This window comes from Trichophyton verrucosum, assembly GCF_000151505.1.
Source record: "Trichophyton verrucosum HKI 0517 chromosome Unknown contig00242_1.f1.exp, whole genome shotgun sequence".
Classification (NCBI taxonomy): Eukaryota; Fungi; Ascomycota; class Eurotiomycetes; order Onygenales; family Arthrodermataceae; genus Trichophyton; species Trichophyton verrucosum.
The window spans coordinates 40,705-61,589 of record NW_003315490.1 but is presented as its reverse complement, the minus strand read 5'-3'; the positions used below and the strand labels follow the sequence as shown (position 1 = coordinate 61,589).

Sequence of the window (20,885 nt, the reverse complement as noted above, 5' to 3'; positions counted from 1 at the left end):
TCTTAGGCACCAGTTTTCCCGAGCGACAGCTCGTTAGAGCAAGTTCAGCCCTCATCCAGAACACGGACTCTCGCCGTTAATTCTAACTGTTCATATTATACAGAAAGCCCTGCGCTCATTTTTCGGCATAGGCGAGCTGCGATGCAACCAGCTGATGGCTCGATTCCACATCCATCCCACTTCGACCGTCGGTGAACTGGCAACCAGACAGGTCCTGGATTTGACTGGTGCATTGTCAAATATGAAGATCGAAAACGACTTGAAGCGAGAGATTCTCGATAACATCAAGAGACTGAAGACTACTGGAACATACCGAGGAAGAAGACATGCTCTCAACCTCCCAGTTAGAGGACAGAACACCAGAAGCCAGGTATGTGACGTTGAAGTCAATTCAATCTGGGTAATCATCACTAACTCTTGACGTAGATCAAAAATGCTATCAAATTCAACCGCATTGACAGAAAACTATGATTGTGCTGCAATATCTTTTTTAAAACACTCTTATTTTTGTGATGTACTACTATACAGGGGTATTGGGGCGGCGTTAAGCATGTATCTGTCATGTAACAATATAAAACAAATTCTTGATACAAGTAATCGAACCTAGGGCGCTTTAGAAATATCGATTAGCTTGCTCTATTTTGTTTCCCACTCCCATTCTATTTTATTTTAATACTGCGTCTTTCTGGAGTATACCCTCCCCTCGGTTTATTTGGATAGCTTTATCCTCGCCAACACTGGCTATTCCGACAGTTTTATCCCAGCAGACGTCAAACACTTTTACACCGTCACCGCCCACTCGTTTTCCTTCATCTTCAACTGACTTTCTCGATATGGAGTATATGCTTTCTCCGACTACCCCGTCCTTTTCAGTCTTCGTGGACCGTATATCCCATATTCTGCATGTCCCGTCATGGCTACCACTAATCAGTCCATATTGGCTGTTTGGATCCCGGGCCAAAGAAACAACGACATTAGTGTGTCCCCTCAAAGTCATGGCGGAAACGGTCGTGGCCGAGTCACGAGGATCAATCAGGGTAATATGTCGAGCAGCCGTACCAGCAGCGAGCAGTGTAAGCTGCGGAAGATGTTCAACGCATAGTAGAGAATAGGAAGTAGTTCGAGTATCGACAAGAGCAGACGTAACCAGATCCCAGGTATGAAGTGAGTGATCCCATGAAGTCGAATACCCAACAGTTGAATCCTTAGCGTCAAATATGGCTGCAGACACAGGTGCTGTATGTGATTCAAACAACGCCAACGGCCCTCGCTGGGGAGTGCTGACAGAGGATTTGACTTTCCGCCGTTTAGCACTTCTGGAAGCGCTTGAAGGCAATAGGTCTGACGGTGCCTCGGGGCTTTCGGATTTCTTCGTAGACCAGAATCCCACGGTGTTATCGGCAGAGGCAGAGAGTATCCTGTTTGACGGACCATGAACCGCAATAGAGTCAACGCTTCCCTTGTGCCCGTAGTATTCAACCTGAGGAGTGATTGAGGCAGAAAATCCATCTTCGCTTTCGCTGTACTTCCACAATCGCACAGTTCGGTCAATTCCGCAAGACACAATCTGGTTTGTTGAGGTCATTCGAGCACCCTTTATCGATGAACTGTGCCCGCCATTCCCAGCCGATGGAGAAACAGCAATTGTCTCTCCCGACATATTCCACATCCTTAGCAGTCCATCATAACTACCAGACAGTATCCTCTCTTTTCCTGACTGTATCTCTTTGCTGCTCCATTGCGCAGCATGAGAGGTCCCGGACAAAATGTCAACGGCGCTCACCCAATCGTCGTGCAAAAAGGAAGCAACATGGAGTGGAGGTATGAGCGCTCGAACATATTCGACATCAAGGACTGTTTCCGCAGAAATTCCATTGGCAGTCAGGTATTCGTCTATTGAAGTTCGGAGGTAGCGCCCATTTATCAAAAACTCAAACGGGACTGGTTTTGGCAACTCAAGCAGGTTATTCACAAGCGTGGATAGGGCATATCGTCGTAGCTCTTTTTATGATTAGGAATATTTCAGTTAGCAATCACTATGGAATAACATCTTTTAACCCAGGCGGCACATGAAATATTTGAGCTATACCTGTAGGAACGAGAATAGAACCAGTCGAATCCGGCAGTGCGAGATCAGCATGGCGCGATGTCAGTCGCAATCGGACTTGTCGTTGTACTTGCGAGGACTGTCCCTCGGTAGCTGACGTAGAGTCCATCAGTGTATCCATGGTTGTAAACTGCCAGATATCCAGTTGAGCACTGCGGGCTTCCTTCGACAACCAATTGAGCTTTATCTCTGATACTTTTTTTTTATCGCGAAACTTTTTACGGCTGGCGGGATGAGCAGAGTGTGCAAATCCTTGGCAACAGTTCGTTACTTTGAAGCTCGGGGAAAAACCATAATGGAGACCATAAATAGTAAATTATATTAACAGCTACTATGAAGAGCTCCGTATCTCTGATATTGCCTTCCGCCTATGCTCTGAGTCCGCGAATAACGCCTTGATCAGATCAATGAGCTCGTCGGTGGAGAATTCTAGCTTCAATTCACCCTCCGTCCACAGATATTTGATATCTGCCAAAGAACTCTCCAATATGTTCATAAGATACTGGAACTTAAGCCAGTTCGGGACATAGATTGCTGTCATGGCGATAGGCTCATCGCCAGCTCCTCTGCTTTCCTCAGATACCTCTGGAAGGAATAGATCTTCAAGTTTCGACACCGAGCTGCAGAATCCAGCAAGGCGCTGTGATTCGGGGTCCGAGATATCTCCAAGGTCTTCAATGTCTAAGATAATCTTGTTTATCCCCGTCGAGAGTAAAGAGCCGATAGATTGCAGGAGTACAGAGGGGGAGAGTATGGATTTCCACTCGCTGTGCACACTTCTCACTCTGTCGACCGTTGCTTTGATTGCTCTCTCGCATTCTCCGAGATAAGGCTGAGCATTGCAGCTTGAGAATCCCTGGCAACCATCCAGAAGATCGGTCAGTATTGTTCGTTGGGAATGCATCTCCCTCCCGTACGACAGACGTCCAAATTTCTCGATGGAGTCTATATCCCCTGCTAATCTTGAAAACCCATGCTCCTCAGAGAAAGTTCGTAGTCTCTCAGCTAAGTAGATACTGTCGTTGTAGAGATACATATGGCTGGAAGTCGATTTTTGGGAATAGAAGATTGGTGCCATAGCTTTGAACATGGCAACCACTAACGTGGGGATTCCGAGGAGAGCTGAAGCAGATGGGGAAAGCTGAGATGATGAGTATCTGTAGAACCGTTAGAAGGGTCTGTAAAACGCGCGCCAGTTGCTTGTGAAATGACTTACTCAGGTTGTTTAAGGCATTCGGAGTCAGAAACTTGATCTCCTATGACTTCAATAATGGCGTCTGGTACATTGGTAACGGTATAGAATTCCCGTAGGACAACCTCTTTTGAGGCTTGCGATGGCTTGTTATCTTCCTTTGTCTTTGGCGCCTTGCTCGCCGAGGTTGATGGTTTTTCCTCAGTCGGGTTGTCATTTGCTTCGTCTTCGCCCCATCCCCAGGCGTCGTCTATATCGTCATCGCCGTCTTCTCCTTTTTTCATGCCCGTTCCTTCTTGGGGCTTATCTTCCTCATCATCATCTAGTCCCCACGCACTAACGTCTTCATCCTCATGGTCAGCTATTCTAGTTCCCGCGCTTTTCTTGTCTGCTTCCTCATTCTCATCCTCCCAGTTGGCATTCCAGTCATCTTCAACCTCTGCTTCCTCATTATCTCCCTGAAATATGCTATTAGACTGTGACACTTGCTGCTTTTCTATCCGTTCGGCCTTTTTATATTCACCAGAATGACGGTATACAATCGACCTAACACGGTCTAAGGCATGGGCACGTCGGCGTGATAACCACAACCGAGGAATTTGGTTTCTCCAGGATCCTAGCTCAAGAGGTACATGCCATCCGAGTTCACCCAGAGATTTGGAAAATTGTGGTACTTCGTCCAAGGTACGCTCAAAGGCATTCATGTCCTCCACAGCCACAGGTATAGCCGGTGACATCCATTCTGAAATTAGGAGCTGACATGAAGCGGTAGAGAGAGTGGTAGAGACCACTTCTAGAGCCCTAGCTGGAAGATTGCTCTGGATGAATGTAAACAGGGAGAGTATCGAGCCTAGAACGTCTGATATTGTAGGCTTTGCAACTTGACTCTTCAGTTGGATATAGTTCTCACCAGAAGAGAGGAGATTATATGGGCCGGTCCGTGAAGGAGACAAAATGGGTTGCAGAATGTGACTTAGAAGCTCTTCCCGAAAAGAAACAAGAGTGGTCTCCAAGATCCCCAGATTTGAAAGCCAGTTCAAATGCCGGTCTAACAGAGATATATCTATGCAATGTCAATAAACAATACCAATATTGTCATATGATAGAACAAACTTACCATCTACTTTAATGGTGAGGATCCCTGCTTTGTCGATATGAACTAAGTTGTTCCATGAATGTTGTAGTGTGGCACATAGGGAGCTTCTGACCGTGGAAGCCTTGTCGGCTAGTATGGTAATAATGGTCGAGTCTTGGGGCAGAGTCAGTTGATCCAAGTCCTGGTTAACCAGGTCGAGTTTCTGGATTGCTATTTCCAGGTTGTGATCATTTCCGCAGGCCTGCGCAGCATCTATATTGTTATCGATGATGCGCGCGTTTTCGAGGGTTTCCCTTAAAGACTGTGTAAATGCAGTTTCGCGCTTTAAAAGGCCGACTTTGGCTGCTGTGTCTTCAACTTGATTCTGTATAGCTTGTGCTTTCTCGTAATTTTTGACAATTTCCCTTGCCGTCAGTTTCGATCGTTCTATGTCTTTATGAAGCTGCTTTGCTTGCGATATCCATTCATCGACGTCGGACGCTTTGTCCTGGCTCAGGGCGCTGATTTCTTTCTACGCAGTGAGCATTGGTCAGTTATGTGTGGCTAGGTCGTAATCTCTCGTCAAAGATATCCCATACCTCAATCCTCTGTCTCGCCTCTGATATCTGCTCAAGTCCGGCAGGTAGAGCTGTGACGGGGTACTCCGCCTCGGTTATGGACTCTGATTCCGGGAATGAGCCATCGGTTATAAATTTGAGTAGTGCCCGGTGCACTTTGTCAGCAGAAACGGTCCCCGGCATGGCGACAGTGGCCTCAGAACTGCTCTGTAGTGGCTTGATACACCTGTTCATCAAGATGTTAGTTGGGAGTCCGAGATACCCATTAGTTACAATATGGCCATATCTTACCGCGCACTGCAGAATTAGACTCCAGCAACCAGGTAACTCTTAGCGCTCTAGTAACTTGAATGCTGTAGGCTGTCCGCGGCAATTGCTAGAATGCTTGTTGTTGACATAAATGAAGTGCATACGGAGTGGTGGTAGTAGTAGTTAAATTTAAGCTTGGATGTGATGATGGCCTTTTGGCCGAAGCGCCAAGCAATGCGGGACGAACAATAATTTTTGTTAACTGATAACTTCAAAGCAAATCTTCCAAAGGTCAACGAAGGGCTTCAACCACTTACTAAGTTAAAATACTTCGAGTCCAGGACCTTATCCAACGGACCACGGGTAGGGAAAGCTCCCTTCAATTACACCAGACTCGGATCAGGATCTACGGGTTACTCTGGGGAGCCAATTCCTTAGTTACAGAGAGGGGCGGGCTGTGATTCAGCCTTGATTACAGACATGCAGAATAGTGCCAACATGGAGTCGAGATCCTCTTTTTGGATTGTCAATCGGTTTACCCCAGATTACTCTGCTTCTCTTTTTACCCAATATGAGTCCCAAAGAACTGGAATGAGAGTGGTCACCATAGACCAGAAAGGCCCAAGAGTTCAAGGGCACTTTGTGCTTGCTACTGAGATCCACGATGACTCTGGTGCGCCCCATACTTTGGAGCATTTGTGCTTTATGGGCTCAAGAAACTATCAAGACAAAGGGATTCTTTACAAACTTTCAGCCCGGTTGTATTCGGAGATCAATGCTTGGACAACTGTCGATCATACCGCTTATACGCTCGAGTCTGCTGGATGGGAGGCATTTGCTCAATTGTTACCAGTATACCTAGAACATATCATTACCCCGACATTAAGTGACTCTAGCTGCTACACAGAGGTGTACCATATTGATGGCACTGGGCATGATGCAGGGGTTGTGTATTCTGAAATGCAATCATTCCGGAATGACTCTCTATACCGTGCTGATGTCTGTGGCCGCAGACTACTCTATCCTGCAGGCGTTGGATTTAGGTATGAAACTGGTGGAATGATAGAAAATCTTAGAGTTCTTACGGCAGACCGAATCCGCGAGTTTCATCGAGAAATGTACCAACCGAAAAATTTATGCCTTGTTATTACAGGCGAGATTGACCACCAGAATCTCTTTGAGATACTCCATAAACTGGAGGACACGATTATGGATATTATTCCAAGCCCGTCTGCCCATTTTATAAGGCCTTGGATTGACTCACCTCAGGCTTCGCCTCTTCAGAAGTCAGTTGTTGAATGGGTTGAGTTCCCAGAGGATGATGAGTCCTTTGGAATGATTCAGATTCGCTTCCTTGGGCCTGATCTCAAGGACCGTGTTTTGGGTAGGCAGTACAATATTCTAGAGAAATGTTGATGATGCTAACCTTTACAAAGCGAGCGCGTTAAACGTTACTCTGCTATACCTTGCAGGCTCATCTGCTTCTCTTTTGGTGCATGCCCTTGTTGAACAGGAGCAGGTTACATCCGCAGTAACATATGACACAGAGGAGAGGCCGCATACGGAAATTACCTTCACCCTGTCAAATGTCGCCACGGAAGAGCTGGAGGCTGTTGAACGCCGGTTCTTTGAGATCCTGAAAGATGCAATGGAAAGGGAGATTGACATGAAATACATGCATGACTGCATTCAGCGACACCAACGGATCTGGAAATTTGCAACAGAGACATCGACTACCTCATTTACTGAAGCTGTAATAACTGATTTCCTCTTCGGGGAACGGGATGGCTCAACACTAGAAACTCTGGGAACGTTGGAAGAGTACAAGGTTTTAGAGGAATGGACTGATTTGGAATGGCGAGATTATATTAAGAAGTGGATTTCTAACGCACATCATGTTTCTGTTTTGGCTATCCCTTCTGCCAAAATGGCTACAGATGTGATGGAGGATGAACAGAAGCGTATCGAGGAACGAAAAGCCGAGCTGGGGGCAGAGGGGTTAAAGAGGCTCGCAGAGGCTCTAGAGAAGGCAAAGAGGGATCATGTTGAGGAACCGTCAACTGATCTAATGTCAAGATTTACCATTCCTGGTACTGATTCTATCCATTTCATTCAAACAGCTACGGCAAAGGCAGGTCATGCTTTGAAGTCTAAACGTACCGATAATGATACCCAGAAATTAATAGATTCAGATGGCTCTGAATTGCCTTTATTCATCCACTTCGAGGGTATATCTAGCAACTTCGTGCAGCTGATCCTGATGATCTCAACGGAGGATGTACCTCATACTTTGCTGCCTTTACTGCCATTATACACTGAATCCTTCTTCAGCCTGCCCATCAAAAAGGATGGCGAAATATTATCGTTCGAACGGGTTATTGTTGATCTAGAGAAAGATACAGTGGGCTACTGGATGTCTCCAACTTACAGCAACCCTGAATCCCTTTCGATCTCCCTCCAGGTAGAGGCCAATAGGTATCAAGCCGCCATATCCTGGCTGAAAGATCTAACATGGAACTCAATCTTTGCTGTTGACAGGTTGAGGGCTGTCACATCCAAGCTACTCGCAGATGTCCCAGAAGAAAGAAGAGATGGAGAAGTTATGGTGGAAGCTATCGGGATAATGACGCACTTGGGAGAAAAGTCCATATCTAGAGCCTACACGGCGCTCGTGAAAGGTCGATATCTAAAACGTGTCCAAAAAGTGTTGGCTACCAAACCAGATGAAGTTGTCCGACAAATGGAGGAAGTTCGACAGTCACTTTTCCGTGCTGAAAACTTTAGAGTTCTCGTTATTGCCGATGTTAAAAAACTTACTAGCCCCGTCACGTCGTGGAACCCATTTATAGCCGGCTTGGATACCTCAAAGGAGCTGAAGCCCGTGGTCTATGTGGCAGAACGGCTAAGTGATGCTGGCAGACACCTGGGCAAGCACGCCTATGTTGTTCCAATAAGGTCGATGGATTCTTCATATGCTGAGTCGAGCTCGAAAGGCATTTGTTCTCATGATGACCCAAAATTACCTGCATTGATGGTTGCCATTGCTTATCTGAACATGGAAGAGGGGCCAATGTGGAACGCCCTTCGAGGGCCCGGACTAGCCTACTTTTTCTATTTGCGAACGAATATTGAAAGTGGGCTTATACATTTCATGATTCATCAATCTCCCAATGCTTACAAAGCTTTTGAGACAGCAAAGAAAACCGTTGAGGGTCTTCTCTCTGGTTGTATGGAAGTTGAATCAAAGAACATACTGGAATGCGCTGTTAGCACTTTGATTAACCAGTTCGCTACTGAAAAACAGACTTATTACGAGGCAGCTTTTGATAGTTTTGTCAAAGACACAATTCTCAACTTACCGAGTGACTACAATGAGACTCTGTTGAAGAAGATTAGAGCTATTGATATGGGACAAGTAAAGGAGGCCATCCATGATTTCGTTTTACCCCTGTTTACCGCAGGAATGACAGATCTATTTGTGACCTGTGCCCCAGCCCTCAAAGAGGTGAGGAACATACTATTCAAAAATAATTATACCCCAGTCCACTAACTAGATGAATGATTGTTTTTAGGCCATCAATAAGGGGTTTGAATCAGCAGGCTTCCAGCTGAAAATACGCTCTCTTCGCGATTTTGAGGATGACTATGGGCTGAAGTTTGATCACGATGGCCATGAAGATAGCGACATTGAAGAAGAAGAAGAAGAAGATGATGATGATGATGATGACGATGACGATGACGACGACAATGGTGAAGAAGAAGAAGAAGATGATGATGATGATGAAGAGGATGACGAAGAGAACTAGTAAGGGCCGGATACTTGGTGCTGACTTGGTTAAATTTTTATTCCTTGAGAATAGAGGTAAATAACTAAGTGTAATAATATTACTATCTATAGATATAGACTTTGAGATGAACCATTATTCATACATCTTTATAATATCGTAAATAGGTGGTCGCGCTATGTCTACTGTACATAGTCAATTTTATATCCTTGAGACTCTTATGAGCAATAATTCATCTACACACTAAACCAGGCGGCCAGTGGCTATTTCTTCTCCCTACCCGTCTGGAATAGTGAAACCACCTCTTTTCGTCCTTCCTTTTCGGCCCTCATGATTGGTGAAACGCCATCATCATCAACCTCAAAGGGGTCTACACCAGCTTCCAACATCAGTCGGACCATGTCCATTCTTCCATCTTTAGCCGCATACCATAGGAGATTGCGTCCTGAAGCAGGTTTTTGTCGAACGTCGACTCGACCGGTGTTGAGAAGCATCTTTGTGATCTCGATATTCCCGTCACTTGCTGCTATCCATAATGGGCTTCGGCCGTCATAGTCCCTGACATCAACATTGATATCCTTTTGAGCAAGCAATAGAGCTACTATCTCGGCGTGTTGATAGAACGCTGCTGCATGTAAAGCAGAGCTATCAACTCCTCCTCTTGCATTTGGGTCGATGCCCTCTTCCAATGATTTCTTGACCGAATCAAAGTCCCCATCTTCTGCAGCTTCATGGAACGCTACTGTACGCATGGCTTGGTTCATCATGCCTCGTACTTCACTCTCCAGGATATCATCTTGCCAGGATGGATAGCGATGGCGGAGAAGTTGCCGTAGGACAGACTCCTTCCCATTGTACGCTGCTGCCCATGTGGAATTGCCATAGTCACCCGCTTCCGTGGTTGTATCAGCGCCGTGCTCAAGGAATATTTGAACTATTTGGTCATGGCCTTGGAATGCAGCTGCACCAAGGGCGGTTCCATATTTACCGGATACAATATTGACTTGGGCTCCTCTCGCGAGTAGGGTTCTGATTATTTCTTCCCTGCCTTTATAAGCTGCTGCCTGGAGAGGAGTGCCATATATTCCGTGTTGCATATGGATATCCGCTCCAGCATCAAGAAGCATATGTACAAGCTTGCTGCTGTCTCTTGGAGAACGAACAGCAGCCTGTAGGGCACATCCGTATGGCCCGCATTCTTCATTGACATTTGCGCCTCGCTGAATAAGGGTTTTGACAATGGATAAATGGCTCTCTGAGGCAGCTGCGACCAACGCTAATCCCAGCATCCCGGATAAATAATTAACGTCTGCTCCATGGCTCAGAAGGAGGTCAAACACTTCCTCATGACCCATGCCAGCTGCTGCCTGAAGCAGTGTACCAAATCGACCACCCTCCCTGTGAACATCCCCGCCGCTTGAGATGTAGTATTTAACCCAGCTGACCAGCCCGTATTCTGCTGCCAAATGGGCTAGGATTGTCTCCTTTCCCTGGACTTCGTTAAAGCGGCATTTACTTTCGAGGTCAGAGAGGTACCTCCAAACAAAGAATGTATTCTCCATGCGATGATATAAATATGAAGGTGGGCCATTATCATCCATGGAGCAAAGCTCGGCTGCCTCGATGTGCTTGAAAACCGAATTGAGAGAATAGTGGAGAAATGGGAGCTGGCGGCAAAGTTGCTGAAAGAGCTCAACTGATTTTGTTAGACCAAGGACATCCGGCTCAGGTCGAGTCTTTGCTATATGTTGCAATTCGGCTAAGTTTAAATAGTTTATACATGCTTCTGCGAGTCTCTTGTGACCCTGACGAAGTAGGTCATCGGCGGATCCAGAATCAAGAAGTTTGAGGCCACCGTGGTTCAAGAGGAAGTCTCTTACCGAGTCGTGCACGAGATGGATCGTAGTTTGGTTGTCCGCGTCAAATATCTGGCGCGCATACGCCGTGTTTATCGCCTTCCTAGTGCTTGTATCCGTTAGGCCACCTGTGCGGACTCTGTGAAGTATATCCATTTGCTCGTCACATTCAATAAAGGATGAACAACTTTCGGCTTCGGCCTGGGATTTGTATCCATTCTTCTGAAATATCAGGGCATAACGTAGCTCGGTCAAGCTAAGCAATCTGGAAGTGCAGAGAACCCATTGGAATATGGACAATGTTTCGCCGGGACGATTCAGGAGGGCAGACTTGAGAGCCTCTCTATAGAGGGACTCCAGCTTATCTGGCACATTTTCAACAATTTCTTGCATTCGTTCCATTGATTCACCCTGGTCATGGGCTTTAATAACCTTACCCACAACCAGAACAACCCATAGAAACACCCCCTGGGCTTTCTCGGCAATACGGTCCATAAGCCTGTCAATATATCGTCTCTTGAGCAGGGGTTTCAATTTCCTTTGGATATAATTTTCGATATCATAATTGTTGTGTGCATCAATAATGAGTTCAGCGTAGTCCCCAACATCTATGGGAGGGTAATGCCGACTGGAATAGCATATCTTCAAGGGGATGTTTTTCTCAATGCTGGAAGTGCGAACTGACTCAAAAAACGTAATGACATCTCTAGCCTCATCGCATTCATGGAGAGCATCAATGAATATAAAAGCCGAAGAAACAGGCAGATCTTTCATTACTGATAGGAAAAAGGACTTCAGCTCGTCTTCACTCCATGCCCAGTGGTTATTGTGTAAACCTTTCTTTCGGCGAAAGATGGGCATAAACCTAAGGAAAATTTGCTTTGACTGTTGGAAGAGCTGGAACAGAAGTGATTTGAAGAGCCGAAGTTGAGGGTTCCCGGGGGTATTGGTAAGGTTATCGAAGAAGAATGCTAGTTTGATCCCAGGACAGGTTGATTGCTCACTCCATAGTCTTGACATAGCAACCCTTACAGAGGTTGATTTTCCAGTTCCCAGCTTCCCTTTAACCCGTAAAAGAGAACTCTTCAAGTCTAAGTTGGATGTATCTTTCCAAGAACAATATTCTTCTTTATCGAACAGCCAAGTACAAGTGGCTTGGACTTCTTGGTCAACGTTGTAGTCCCACATGTCAGCTTCGGGGACGGACAATGAACGTAGACATTCTATTACATATTAGTACAAAGAGAAGGATACCATTGAAGAGGTCCCATACCTAGCTCTTCAGAAGATAGTTCCTCTACCCATCAATCAGTATAATCAGTCATTTTAGCAAAGTTAAACGGAAAACTGGGCATGTATAATTACCAATATGTTCGGATTTGACATCCTGTGCCTTGTCTTGTGATATCTTATACTCCAGGCGAAGTTTGTTTGTAACCCTTCGTAGTTCACTTCCCACTTGTTGATATCCAGGGTCATCTTTACCTGTAAAACGGCACATATCACGGTGATTAGCATTAATATATTGGGCATTCTCCCTTGGGTCCCCCAGCGATGAGGATATATCAGGAACTATCTATAATGATTGGTTAGCTAGTCTTCGCACAGGATGAACATAGGATGTCAAACCTTTCCCGAAACTCCAGGAAAGATTCCAAAAGCGAGGCTTTCTTGAAAAGTGCGGACCAGAAATCGTTCTTGGTGCCATTGGCGCATAAAGTCATCATGAGCAACTTTGCTTTCATGGCTGCCATAGTGCAAGGCGCGTAGAATGTACGCGTTGGTGCTGAACATGCTGAATGCAACCATTTTTCTCCTCATCTCGCCAGACGTTGCCAGTCCGCTGCCATGATGGGGCGTCCCGAGGAAGAAGACTGCCTTGGTGGAATCTCTGATATCAAGCACAGAGGCATCTTCGTCTCTGGCGGCAAGGCGAAGGACCTATAGAGGTGAGATACTCCTTCATCTGAACTGTTGAAGAATAGGGGTATCTTAATAAACTGTAGTTACCTCCTTCACAATAAGGCCTTTGATAGGTTGATTTGGTTAGCTGGCTGTCACTTAATACAGTTGGATGTTTCTGATGCAAATGAAAGGAAGTTGGCACTTTTGACCGATTTACATACCTCCAAACGAGTGGGCCACAAAAATGATATATCGACCTCGCTGGAGAGTGTTAAACGTTGATGTTAGTTAGCAGTTGACTAACTAACTAACTAGTTACCAACACCACACAAGAAGATTGACGGACTCACACAATCGTCTCTACTTCGCCCAAGCGCATGTAGGAAATTCCTGGAATGCTCGAGGAGGCTATTCTGGTTCGCCGGGCCTGCGAAGAATTTGGATACCATCGAGTTATACCCAAAAGTCATAATTCGACAGTCGGGACACTCTTCTGGCAGCAGATCCGAGGGCCAGAAGATGTCTGTCTTGGAGTCTTCTGGCTGGCCATCATCTGGCGTTAACTGATACTGCGAGTCCCTAACGGTAGGCCGGTCCAGGACAGCTGGTTTTTGCTGCCGGCCTCTGGATTTCGTGGATTTTGGCGCGCGTGCTGTCCATGTCTTTCTTGCGTGGCCTTGGAATCCATGGACAAAGACGATGCTAGTAACAACCAGGGCTGAGGAGCCGCATTACTTACAACCGGAGAATCAAAGCGGCTGACTTACTCTGCGAAAGGGTCCGTCTTCTCGGGGGTATACAGGATACTGATGCCGTTGCTCAAGACAGGCATGGCTATCAGCTCAAATAAGTTAAAGAGGTCTCGAGTTGGTCGATCGTGACAATTCCTTCGTACAACCAGGCCCCAGGACAAATACCATGCGGGAAGCACAAATCGGCTCTGGCTCGGATAGGTCTTTATTGCCCGGGTGAGGATGAGATGGAACCTTTGATAATTAAAGCAGGAGTTCCATGTCGTTAGTTAATATTTTGCAGGTTCGATATAGACCGAAGTCATCCATCCCAATCGCAGCAAGATGAGGCTGACCAGGGGACCGTGTACGGGGTCCAGGGATCACAAGCTCCGCCCAGTCAATCACACGATGCCACGAACCAAACAGCGCAGCCGAAAATAGAATTCTAATACGAGAAGCCCCTCCTTCTACTCCGTAGAGGGATTTGCTATTGCTATAAGAGTTCCGTGAATGGAAGGCTTCAGCTTTCAATATCCAAGGGAATCTGCCTCCTCCACTATCATACCTTACACACCTACCAGTCGATAGTACGACAGTGATGATGTCTTCCACATGGATCTATAAAGCTGATGAGACTTACCTCCCCGCGGATGTCTATAACACTCTTCCTCACGTCAACTTAGCCAAGGTAGATGAGGAAGAGCGAAAGTGGGCTGCAGCAAGAAGCACCCTTTTGCAAATGATATCTGACCATGGCTTGGAGGATGTGTTTTCCCTTCACCTTTTGCACAGGCACTATGACCTGCCCACCAACCATGCCATGGTCTATGAGCAGAGCCCTTACCCACCATCTGATGATCTTCCGTTCTTTGAGATATGTCGTCCCAGATGCATCCATAGCCTTGAGGCGGCGAGAAAGCCTCGGGGGAAATTCTTTTTTTACCGTCAAGATACAGGAACAATGAGTGCTTACGAGTATACGACTGAAGTCGGCCCTGATATAACTTCCACTGCCTATGAAAGCTTTATAAACGACTTCTGTCGCGAGTTGCTGAAGCTGAAAGCAGAAAACGTGTTTGCTCTATCCCTTTCCTCGCCCTCGGAAAATAGCAGAATACTTTACGAGACTGAAGTCCCGGCCTATAAGGCAACACTGCGCCTCGAGAAGGCGGACTGGGTTCCGGATGGGTTTAACACAGATTGGGTCGGTTCCGCTGGTGATATGGGTGGTGTCTACCCCCGCTATGTTCCTAGAGGGGCTAGTAAGCCTGCGGATAAGCATTCAAGGAGGCGAAACTCTGAACATCATAGGACTGAATTTATCGGACCAACAGATTCAACGAGTGTCGGGGTCATCTGGGATGGCAAAAATTTGGATAATGAATCCGTTGCTTATAGTGTCTTACTGAAGGCGAGAGAACTGATTATCCATTGAGCATGAATGAATGCCTTTGACATGCCACTGGGCCTGAGTCTCTTTATCAGATAAATTATCCAGGGGATGGAAAAGATGAAATGCTTCAGATGAAATCTCAGCGGCAGTTTTCCTCGGTCTCCTTGGTTCTAAAGCAGGCTCCCTAGGCCGGATTCTGGTTATTCGAGGGCAGTCCTTCGCTTTATCATAGTTTGCTGTTTGAGCAGAGGTCGCATCTCCCGCTCTTCTCCAATTCATTGTTTATTATCAGATAATCACAGTAACTCGCCTTTGGACCATGATTAATTAACTAGTTAGCACAACTGTAGTCAATTTAAGACGAAACCAAAAGACAAAAGAAGAAAAACAACCCTCTCTATATGGATAAGTGCATCTTATAAGGGACCTCGGATCACATCTTGAGCTGGAAAGGAGTTCTCCAGGCTTCGCCATAGAGAGGGAATAGCCATGGAACAAGCGTAAATGAAAGTGTAATCAAACGAAGAAGGATATTTCCCCAGCGTAATCCTAGATTGCTGTACATTGACGCAGCATCCGTCACAAGAAAAGCGCCAAAAAGAGAGCAACCGAGTAAAGTAATGAGACCAAACTACTTTAATAGTATAAGGCTTGTTCTGGTTTGGTCCGATAAAGAGCCATGGACTCCGTTGCTCTCCTAGAAATTTGTCTCTAAAGATAGAAAAAGACTCACACCGGGGATTATACCAATTTCGAGGCCCAAGCGATGTTTGGCCGAAAATGCCTTCATCTCATCCATAGACCTCGTTAAACACAGATGGGAAGGTAGCGAAGAGCATGAAACGCTTCCAAACATAATCTAGTATAGAGGGAGGTCAAGAGAGCGAATAATATTGACATCATGATGGGATAAGCAACGGCATGAAGCAGCATCATTTGGGAAGTGCAAGGCTTCTCACACCCTCCTACTTGGTTTTTGCTGGAGAATGGGCGCATTGGTTCTCATAAAGACGATGGTACTAGCTCCAACTAACCATTGGACTCAAGGCCATAATTATCAAGCTCATGGACTTGATTTGGATCAAAACATCAGGCCGATGTAGTTATCGAGTATTGTATGAGTACCAGGTCAACCACGAGCCAGAAAAATGGGAGAAGAATCATGACAAACTCCAGTGGTGTCTTGTTGCTCATTAAATAGAGCTGAGCTTGAAATATAATATCAGGGTATGGTCTCTTCGTCCGACAAATATACAAATTTGTGGATGGGAAATATAATGATTAAAACCCCAAGGTGTTTGTACAACAAACGTTGGAGAGTTTTGACGGGTTTGATGAGCCGCACTGGTAGTTAGTTAACTAAGGTAAACTCTGTTAAGTGGGACCTCGGCGCATCGGGTCGGACTTAATAGGTACCTAATGGACCTAACCTAACCTAACCTTAATAACCAAGGCGTTGAAAACTTTTGGCCACAGCAACGTCGTGATACTTTCCATTGAATAGGCAAACATACCTAAAATGCGTCTCTTGCTTCTGAAAATGGTGGTATATGGATGATCGGGCCGGGGATATGCTATAATTATTAGTACCCGCTGTGCTGCTATTCTTAACGATTTCAGAGACCAAATATCAATTTGAAAATTGAAGGTCCAATTTGGCCCTTTCCTTCGTTTTACGCAAATAAATTGAACTTTACCTAGTGATTTCCGCTCTTACGGGGCTCATGCGGCCGATTGAAACATGTCAGGCCGACCAAATTGAACCTGCTAGTCTCCTGGGTCGAGATTTTGATGAAACTATAGTAAAACCGTCCTCACAACGTCTGGAAACGGACCTTACACCAACGTTGTACCATCTAGTGAAATCGAGGCTAATACCAGTGGTAAGACCTATATGGAAGCTTGCAGCTGATATCCGGTCATATACCACATTGACATAATAAAATGGACAAAAGTTTAGATGGTGTACATGTGCCTATTCCGGAGTGTCTAAAGAAGATGTATCCAGTAATTTAATATTGCATATGTGTCATAGATCCTCGGATCGGATGCCCTTAGCGCTGCAAATACTCCACCTATCATCGCAATCCGGCTGAGAAAGTACACTGCCGGGGATACGAGGCTTATAATGGTTAGGGGCCCACCCCATCGAAAGACAACCTTTGGAAAATGCATGAATACCAAAAGTGAACCGATTGATGCCAGCCCGGATGCACGCCATAGCCACAGTTCTGCTATTGAAGGGAAAGTTCCATGCCACGATATTAGATGTAATGCGCCAAACGAGGCTCCAAATAGACATGCCAATGGCCAGATTTTGGAGCCGTATAGGTCGGGGTCCCAATGTGCTACCACAATATCTCTCGGCTTGGGGTGAAATGCTAGTGGAAGGGAGGCGCAAGACCTGCTTGCTCGTGTATCACCGAAGCCATAATTGCCAAGTTCCGGGTCGTTGTCGTCTCTTCGAAGGTTTCCTTTTCCAGTAGGTTCTTTGCCGTATTGGGCTTGGATGAAAGCTTCATATGCAGCCTTTTCTACCTCCAGCGCTTTGTCTTCTGCTTCCTTCTCAAACACTCGTGGGGTTAGCGCCCATACGTTCCAGTACGATGTTTGCTCAACTGTACCCTCATTATCAAACAAGTTGCTGATGGACATTTTCTCAAATGTACTGAGCTCCTCGGCTGTCATTTGAGGCAAGTTGATAACGGAGGGTGAGTGGATATCCCTCGGTTTATTCCACCAAAAAAAATATGTGACAATAAATAGCGGGATGTAGCTGAGGCTCATCGATTCCAGTTGGGCTAGAGGAAGGTTATGGGCTGCTCGTACAATTGCCTGTACAACGAACCAAGCTGCCTGGATGAGTGCTGCCATTTTTACAGTTCCATCTGCACTGCTTTTGTCCTTGATATCACTCTCATCTAGGCCCCAGCTTTTGTGGAATCTCCATTCCAAGTGGCCATTTTCCAGCAACCACTCAAATTGGTTTGGCCATATCACTTTGTCGCCGCGCTCGGTGCGATATCTGAGACCAAGCATACTAATATAGAATGCATGAACCAGTTTGAATTCCTTTTCTGTATACTTTTCGCAATTCCGGACCATCTTCCTTGATTGGCTCCATTCCTGCAATCCTTCGACGGCAATTAATTCAGGTGCCATGATGGATTTGAGAAATAAAGCTAACTTGTGCAAAAAGGCAACGGACTTTCGATTGCATACCCGTGGGTGTATGACAACCCAAGTACAGATGAAGATGGTAAAGCAGCAAGAGCTTATTAGTTTTTGTGTACCGCGGTTCGGTGACTCGTCGACCCACCCTACCAAGTTCGTTCCGTTCTCTTGTGGAGTAGAGTTTGGGGCTGAGGCATGTAATCTGGGTAGCGCGGTAATTGTAGGGTCCATGGAGGCCTTGAATTTGACTAATATGAAGGGTCCACAAATAAGAAGATGTTTCAGCGAGTATTTGGGTTGGCTTGAGTCGTTATCAACCTGTTTTCTTCTGAGGGGAGCTTGGTATGTGTTGTTAGAAAGCAAGTGTTATTGGGATGAGGGGTATGTTATTTTAGTCATGACGAGATAGAAGCAATAACGGACAAGATAACTCGAGCCCAGGAAGGTCTGTATCCGGGGTATATATAGACCAAGGGCAGATGGAATAACCAACTGCTGGTAAGCAGCATGAATATTTTTCCTGCATGCATAACGCATAAGCAGAGCATAGTAGTTAAGCCAACTGGCAAGCAGGATTTGCTGTATCTTCTCCTTCCACATCATTGCTTATGCATGTGTACGATTCGTCCACTCTCAAGTAGTTGATTGGTATGCTATCATTAGCAGGCCAATAATAAACGCAGAGCGCTGTGAAGAGAGCTGCAATTAAGCGCCGGCTGGTGTGACACAAGGTCTTGGCATGCAAGGGTCGGCCCGCGGGAGCAACCCACCAGCGATGGTCGAAAACAAAGGTATGACCCGACATCTCCTTCGTCCAAAATCACAACTCTCAGATTTTATTGCATCAAGAAAGCATCACTCCCCATATATCGCATTTGATACAAGCGCGGCGCATCAGATTATTCGCAATGACTGCTGGAGATGTGATCAGAAGCATCTTGAAATATGGCTCTATCTCTGCTGCATCATGCGTTGCATTGTATGCCATCTTCCTGGTGCTTATTGCAACCCCCTTTTTTCAGACACATGTTATCTACCTCCACAAGATTCAGATGACCTGGTTTAAAGATCTTGATACTCCGGAAATTTGGGGATTCCTTCATAACCAGGCTACCCCTTTCTTCATAAAAACTCCAGACGGTCACTCGCTTTATGCCTGGCATGTCCTCCCCTTAGAACTATACCGGAAGCATGAGCGGTCCCTCTTGAGTGAGCCATCCGGATTTGTCTCGGATTTTAAGTCCCGTGTTGCTTTCAGACTACTACGCGATGACCCCGAAGCTCGCTTGGTATTACATTTTCATGGAGCTGCCGGAACCGTCGCCTCTGGATATCGACCGGCCAATTACCGTGCCCTGTCTGCCGGTTCTCCTGGAAAGATTCATGTCTTAACTATTGATTACCGTGGATTTGGTCGAAGCAGCGATGTAGCTCCCTCTGAAAATGGCCTTATTATGGACGCTATAGCTGTTGTTGACTGGGCTATGAATGTTGCCAGAATTCCGTCTTCTCGCCTGATGATTTTTGGCCAGTCGATTGGTACTGCAGTTAGTTTGGCTGTTTTACAACATTTTGCCATGCAATCACCACCGGTATCATTTGCCGGAACGATCCTAGTAGCCCCATTCGTCAACTCAGCAAGCCTCGCAGCAACTTACAGCCTTGCTGGTACTATCCCCCTGCTGTCACCAGTCGCCAGATTTTCCATACTTTTTAAGCGGCTTAGTGCTCTCATACACGACAAATGGCTGAGTAGCAACCGTCTTGGTGACTACATCGGTGCGAACGAGTTGAATAATGAGAAATACAGGATGACATTAATCCATGCTGAAGATGACTACGATATCCCATTTCATCATACCCAGTCTCTTTTTTGGAGTGCTGTCAATGCGACGGTACCTGGAGGCATTACATACAAAGAATTAGATTTGAGAAAAGCGACCGAAAAGATTGATAATACTGCTGCAGGAACAGTGATGGAATGGCACACGGATAATGGAGTGATTAGAGAACAAATTTTGAAGACTGGACTGCATGATGTCATCATGGGCTATCCGGTTATTTCTCTAGAGGCTATGCGTATTTTTACCGCCTCTGACCCAACATTTATCTGATTTCATTGCTGTCGGTGATTCTCTACCACATCATGCACTTGTATACCCTGAGGTTATGATTAGAATTGCGTACATTACCCAAAACCTAGCGGCTTCCTTGATGAAAGATAAAAGTAACTATAGCAATAACAGTAGCTAACTAACTGGTTGATTAGCTATGGAGTGACATAACGACTCACTATAGCAGTTTAAAAAAATCAGTGAAAATACATACAAATATTGGATGGAGTGGTTAGTTAACCATTAATCTACTTCTAACTTCCACAAGATTAAGGCCAAAACCTGGTTATAGCTTTTAATTTGACTAACTAGTTAATTAATTCAATAGATTAGTTATTAGCAAACAGATAAACTAGTTAACTAACCAATCATTTATTGAGTAACTGCCCGTGGAACCCATAACCAATATAAAACACACCATACTCCATATAAACTGACACACTAACTAGTAAGTACTCTGTAACTCGATAATTCAACACCAGCAAATTCTAACTCAGCACGATTAAGGAAGCCTGGATGATTTATCCTCTATCTCTAATATGCTAATATGTCCCCTTCACCCACTCACCCAGGGCAGCGTGCAATGTTAGGGAATGCATGCGTTTCCTGTGCTACGCGGAAGGTAAAATGTGACCGTCAAGCACCATGTGGCGCTTGCAAGAAGACACGCCTTGAGTGCATTTATCGGGCTCCTCCGCAAACTCGCAAACGCAAGGCAATACT

At 45.7% G+C, this 20,885-nt stretch overlaps 8 protein-coding genes across 8 annotated transcripts; 4 read left to right on the top strand and 4 right to left on the bottom strand.

Moving 5' to 3' along the window:
* Positions 1 to 154: 154 nt before the first annotated feature.
* On the top strand, positions 155 to 421 carry TRV_02841 (uncharacterized protein; the record flags this gene model as incomplete). The annotated part of the gene is made up of 1 exon (XM_003022974.1): positions 155 to 421. The coding sequence occupies one exon, from the start codon at positions 155 to 157 to the stop codon at positions 419 to 421; it is 267 nt and encodes an 88-aa protein (XP_003023020.1).
* Positions 422 to 664: 243 nt separating this feature from the next.
* TRV_02840 (uncharacterized protein) lies at positions 665 to 2,228 on the bottom strand (the record flags this gene model as incomplete). The annotated part of the gene is made up of 2 exons (XM_003022973.1): positions 665 to 2,001; positions 2,090 to 2,228. 2 exons carry the CDS (start codon positions 2,226 to 2,228, stop codon positions 665 to 667), a joined length of 1,476 nt encoding a protein of 491 aa, XP_003023019.1.
* Positions 2,229 to 2,438: 210 nt separating this feature from the next.
* TRV_02839 (uncharacterized protein) lies at positions 2,439 to 5,186 on the bottom strand (the record flags this gene model as incomplete). The annotated part of the gene is made up of 4 exons (XM_003022972.1): positions 2,439 to 3,264; positions 3,324 to 4,362; positions 4,417 to 4,906; positions 4,974 to 5,186. 4 exons carry the CDS (start codon positions 5,184 to 5,186, stop codon positions 2,439 to 2,441), a joined length of 2,568 nt encoding a protein of 855 aa, XP_003023018.1.
* A 495-nt stretch (positions 5,187 to 5,681) lies between these two features.
* On the top strand, positions 5,682 to 9,007 carry TRV_02838 (uncharacterized protein; the record flags this gene model as incomplete). Its single annotated transcript, XM_003022971.1, has 3 exons — positions 5,682 to 6,585; positions 6,674 to 8,706; positions 8,774 to 9,007. The coding sequence occupies 3 exons, from the start codon at positions 5,682 to 5,684 to the stop codon at positions 9,005 to 9,007; spliced, it is 3,171 nt and encodes a 1,056-aa protein (XP_003023017.1).
* A 242-nt stretch (positions 9,008 to 9,249) lies between these two features.
* On the bottom strand, positions 9,250 to 13,579 carry TRV_02837 (Pfs, NB-ARC and Ankyrin domain protein; the record flags this gene model as incomplete). Its single annotated transcript, XM_003022970.1, has 6 exons — positions 9,250 to 12,065; positions 12,208 to 12,418; positions 12,472 to 12,783; positions 12,969 to 13,008; positions 13,060 to 13,449; positions 13,515 to 13,579. The coding sequence occupies 6 exons, from the start codon at positions 13,577 to 13,579 to the stop codon at positions 9,250 to 9,252; spliced, it is 3,834 nt and encodes a 1,277-aa protein (XP_003023016.1).
* Positions 13,580 to 14,082: 503 nt separating this feature from the next.
* Positions 14,083 to 14,916, top strand: TRV_02836 (uncharacterized protein; the record flags this gene model as incomplete). The annotated part of the gene is made up of 1 exon (XM_003022969.1): positions 14,083 to 14,916. One exon carries the CDS (start codon positions 14,083 to 14,085, stop codon positions 14,914 to 14,916), a length of 834 nt encoding a protein of 277 aa, XP_003023015.1.
* A 1,947-nt stretch (positions 14,917 to 16,863) lies between these two features.
* TRV_02835 (uncharacterized protein) lies at positions 16,864 to 18,651 on the bottom strand (the record flags this gene model as incomplete). The annotated part of the gene is made up of 2 exons (XM_003022968.1): positions 16,864 to 18,366; positions 18,472 to 18,651. The coding sequence occupies 2 exons, from the start codon at positions 18,649 to 18,651 to the stop codon at positions 16,864 to 16,866; spliced, it is 1,683 nt and encodes a 560-aa protein (XP_003023014.1).
* Positions 18,652 to 18,956: 305 nt separating this feature from the next.
* Positions 18,957 to 20,162, top strand: TRV_02834 (uncharacterized protein; the record flags this gene model as incomplete). The annotated part of the gene is made up of 1 exon (XM_003022967.1): positions 18,957 to 20,162. One exon carries the CDS (start codon positions 18,957 to 18,959, stop codon positions 20,160 to 20,162), a length of 1,206 nt encoding a protein of 401 aa, XP_003023013.1.
* Positions 20,163 to 20,885: the final 723 nt, after the last annotated feature.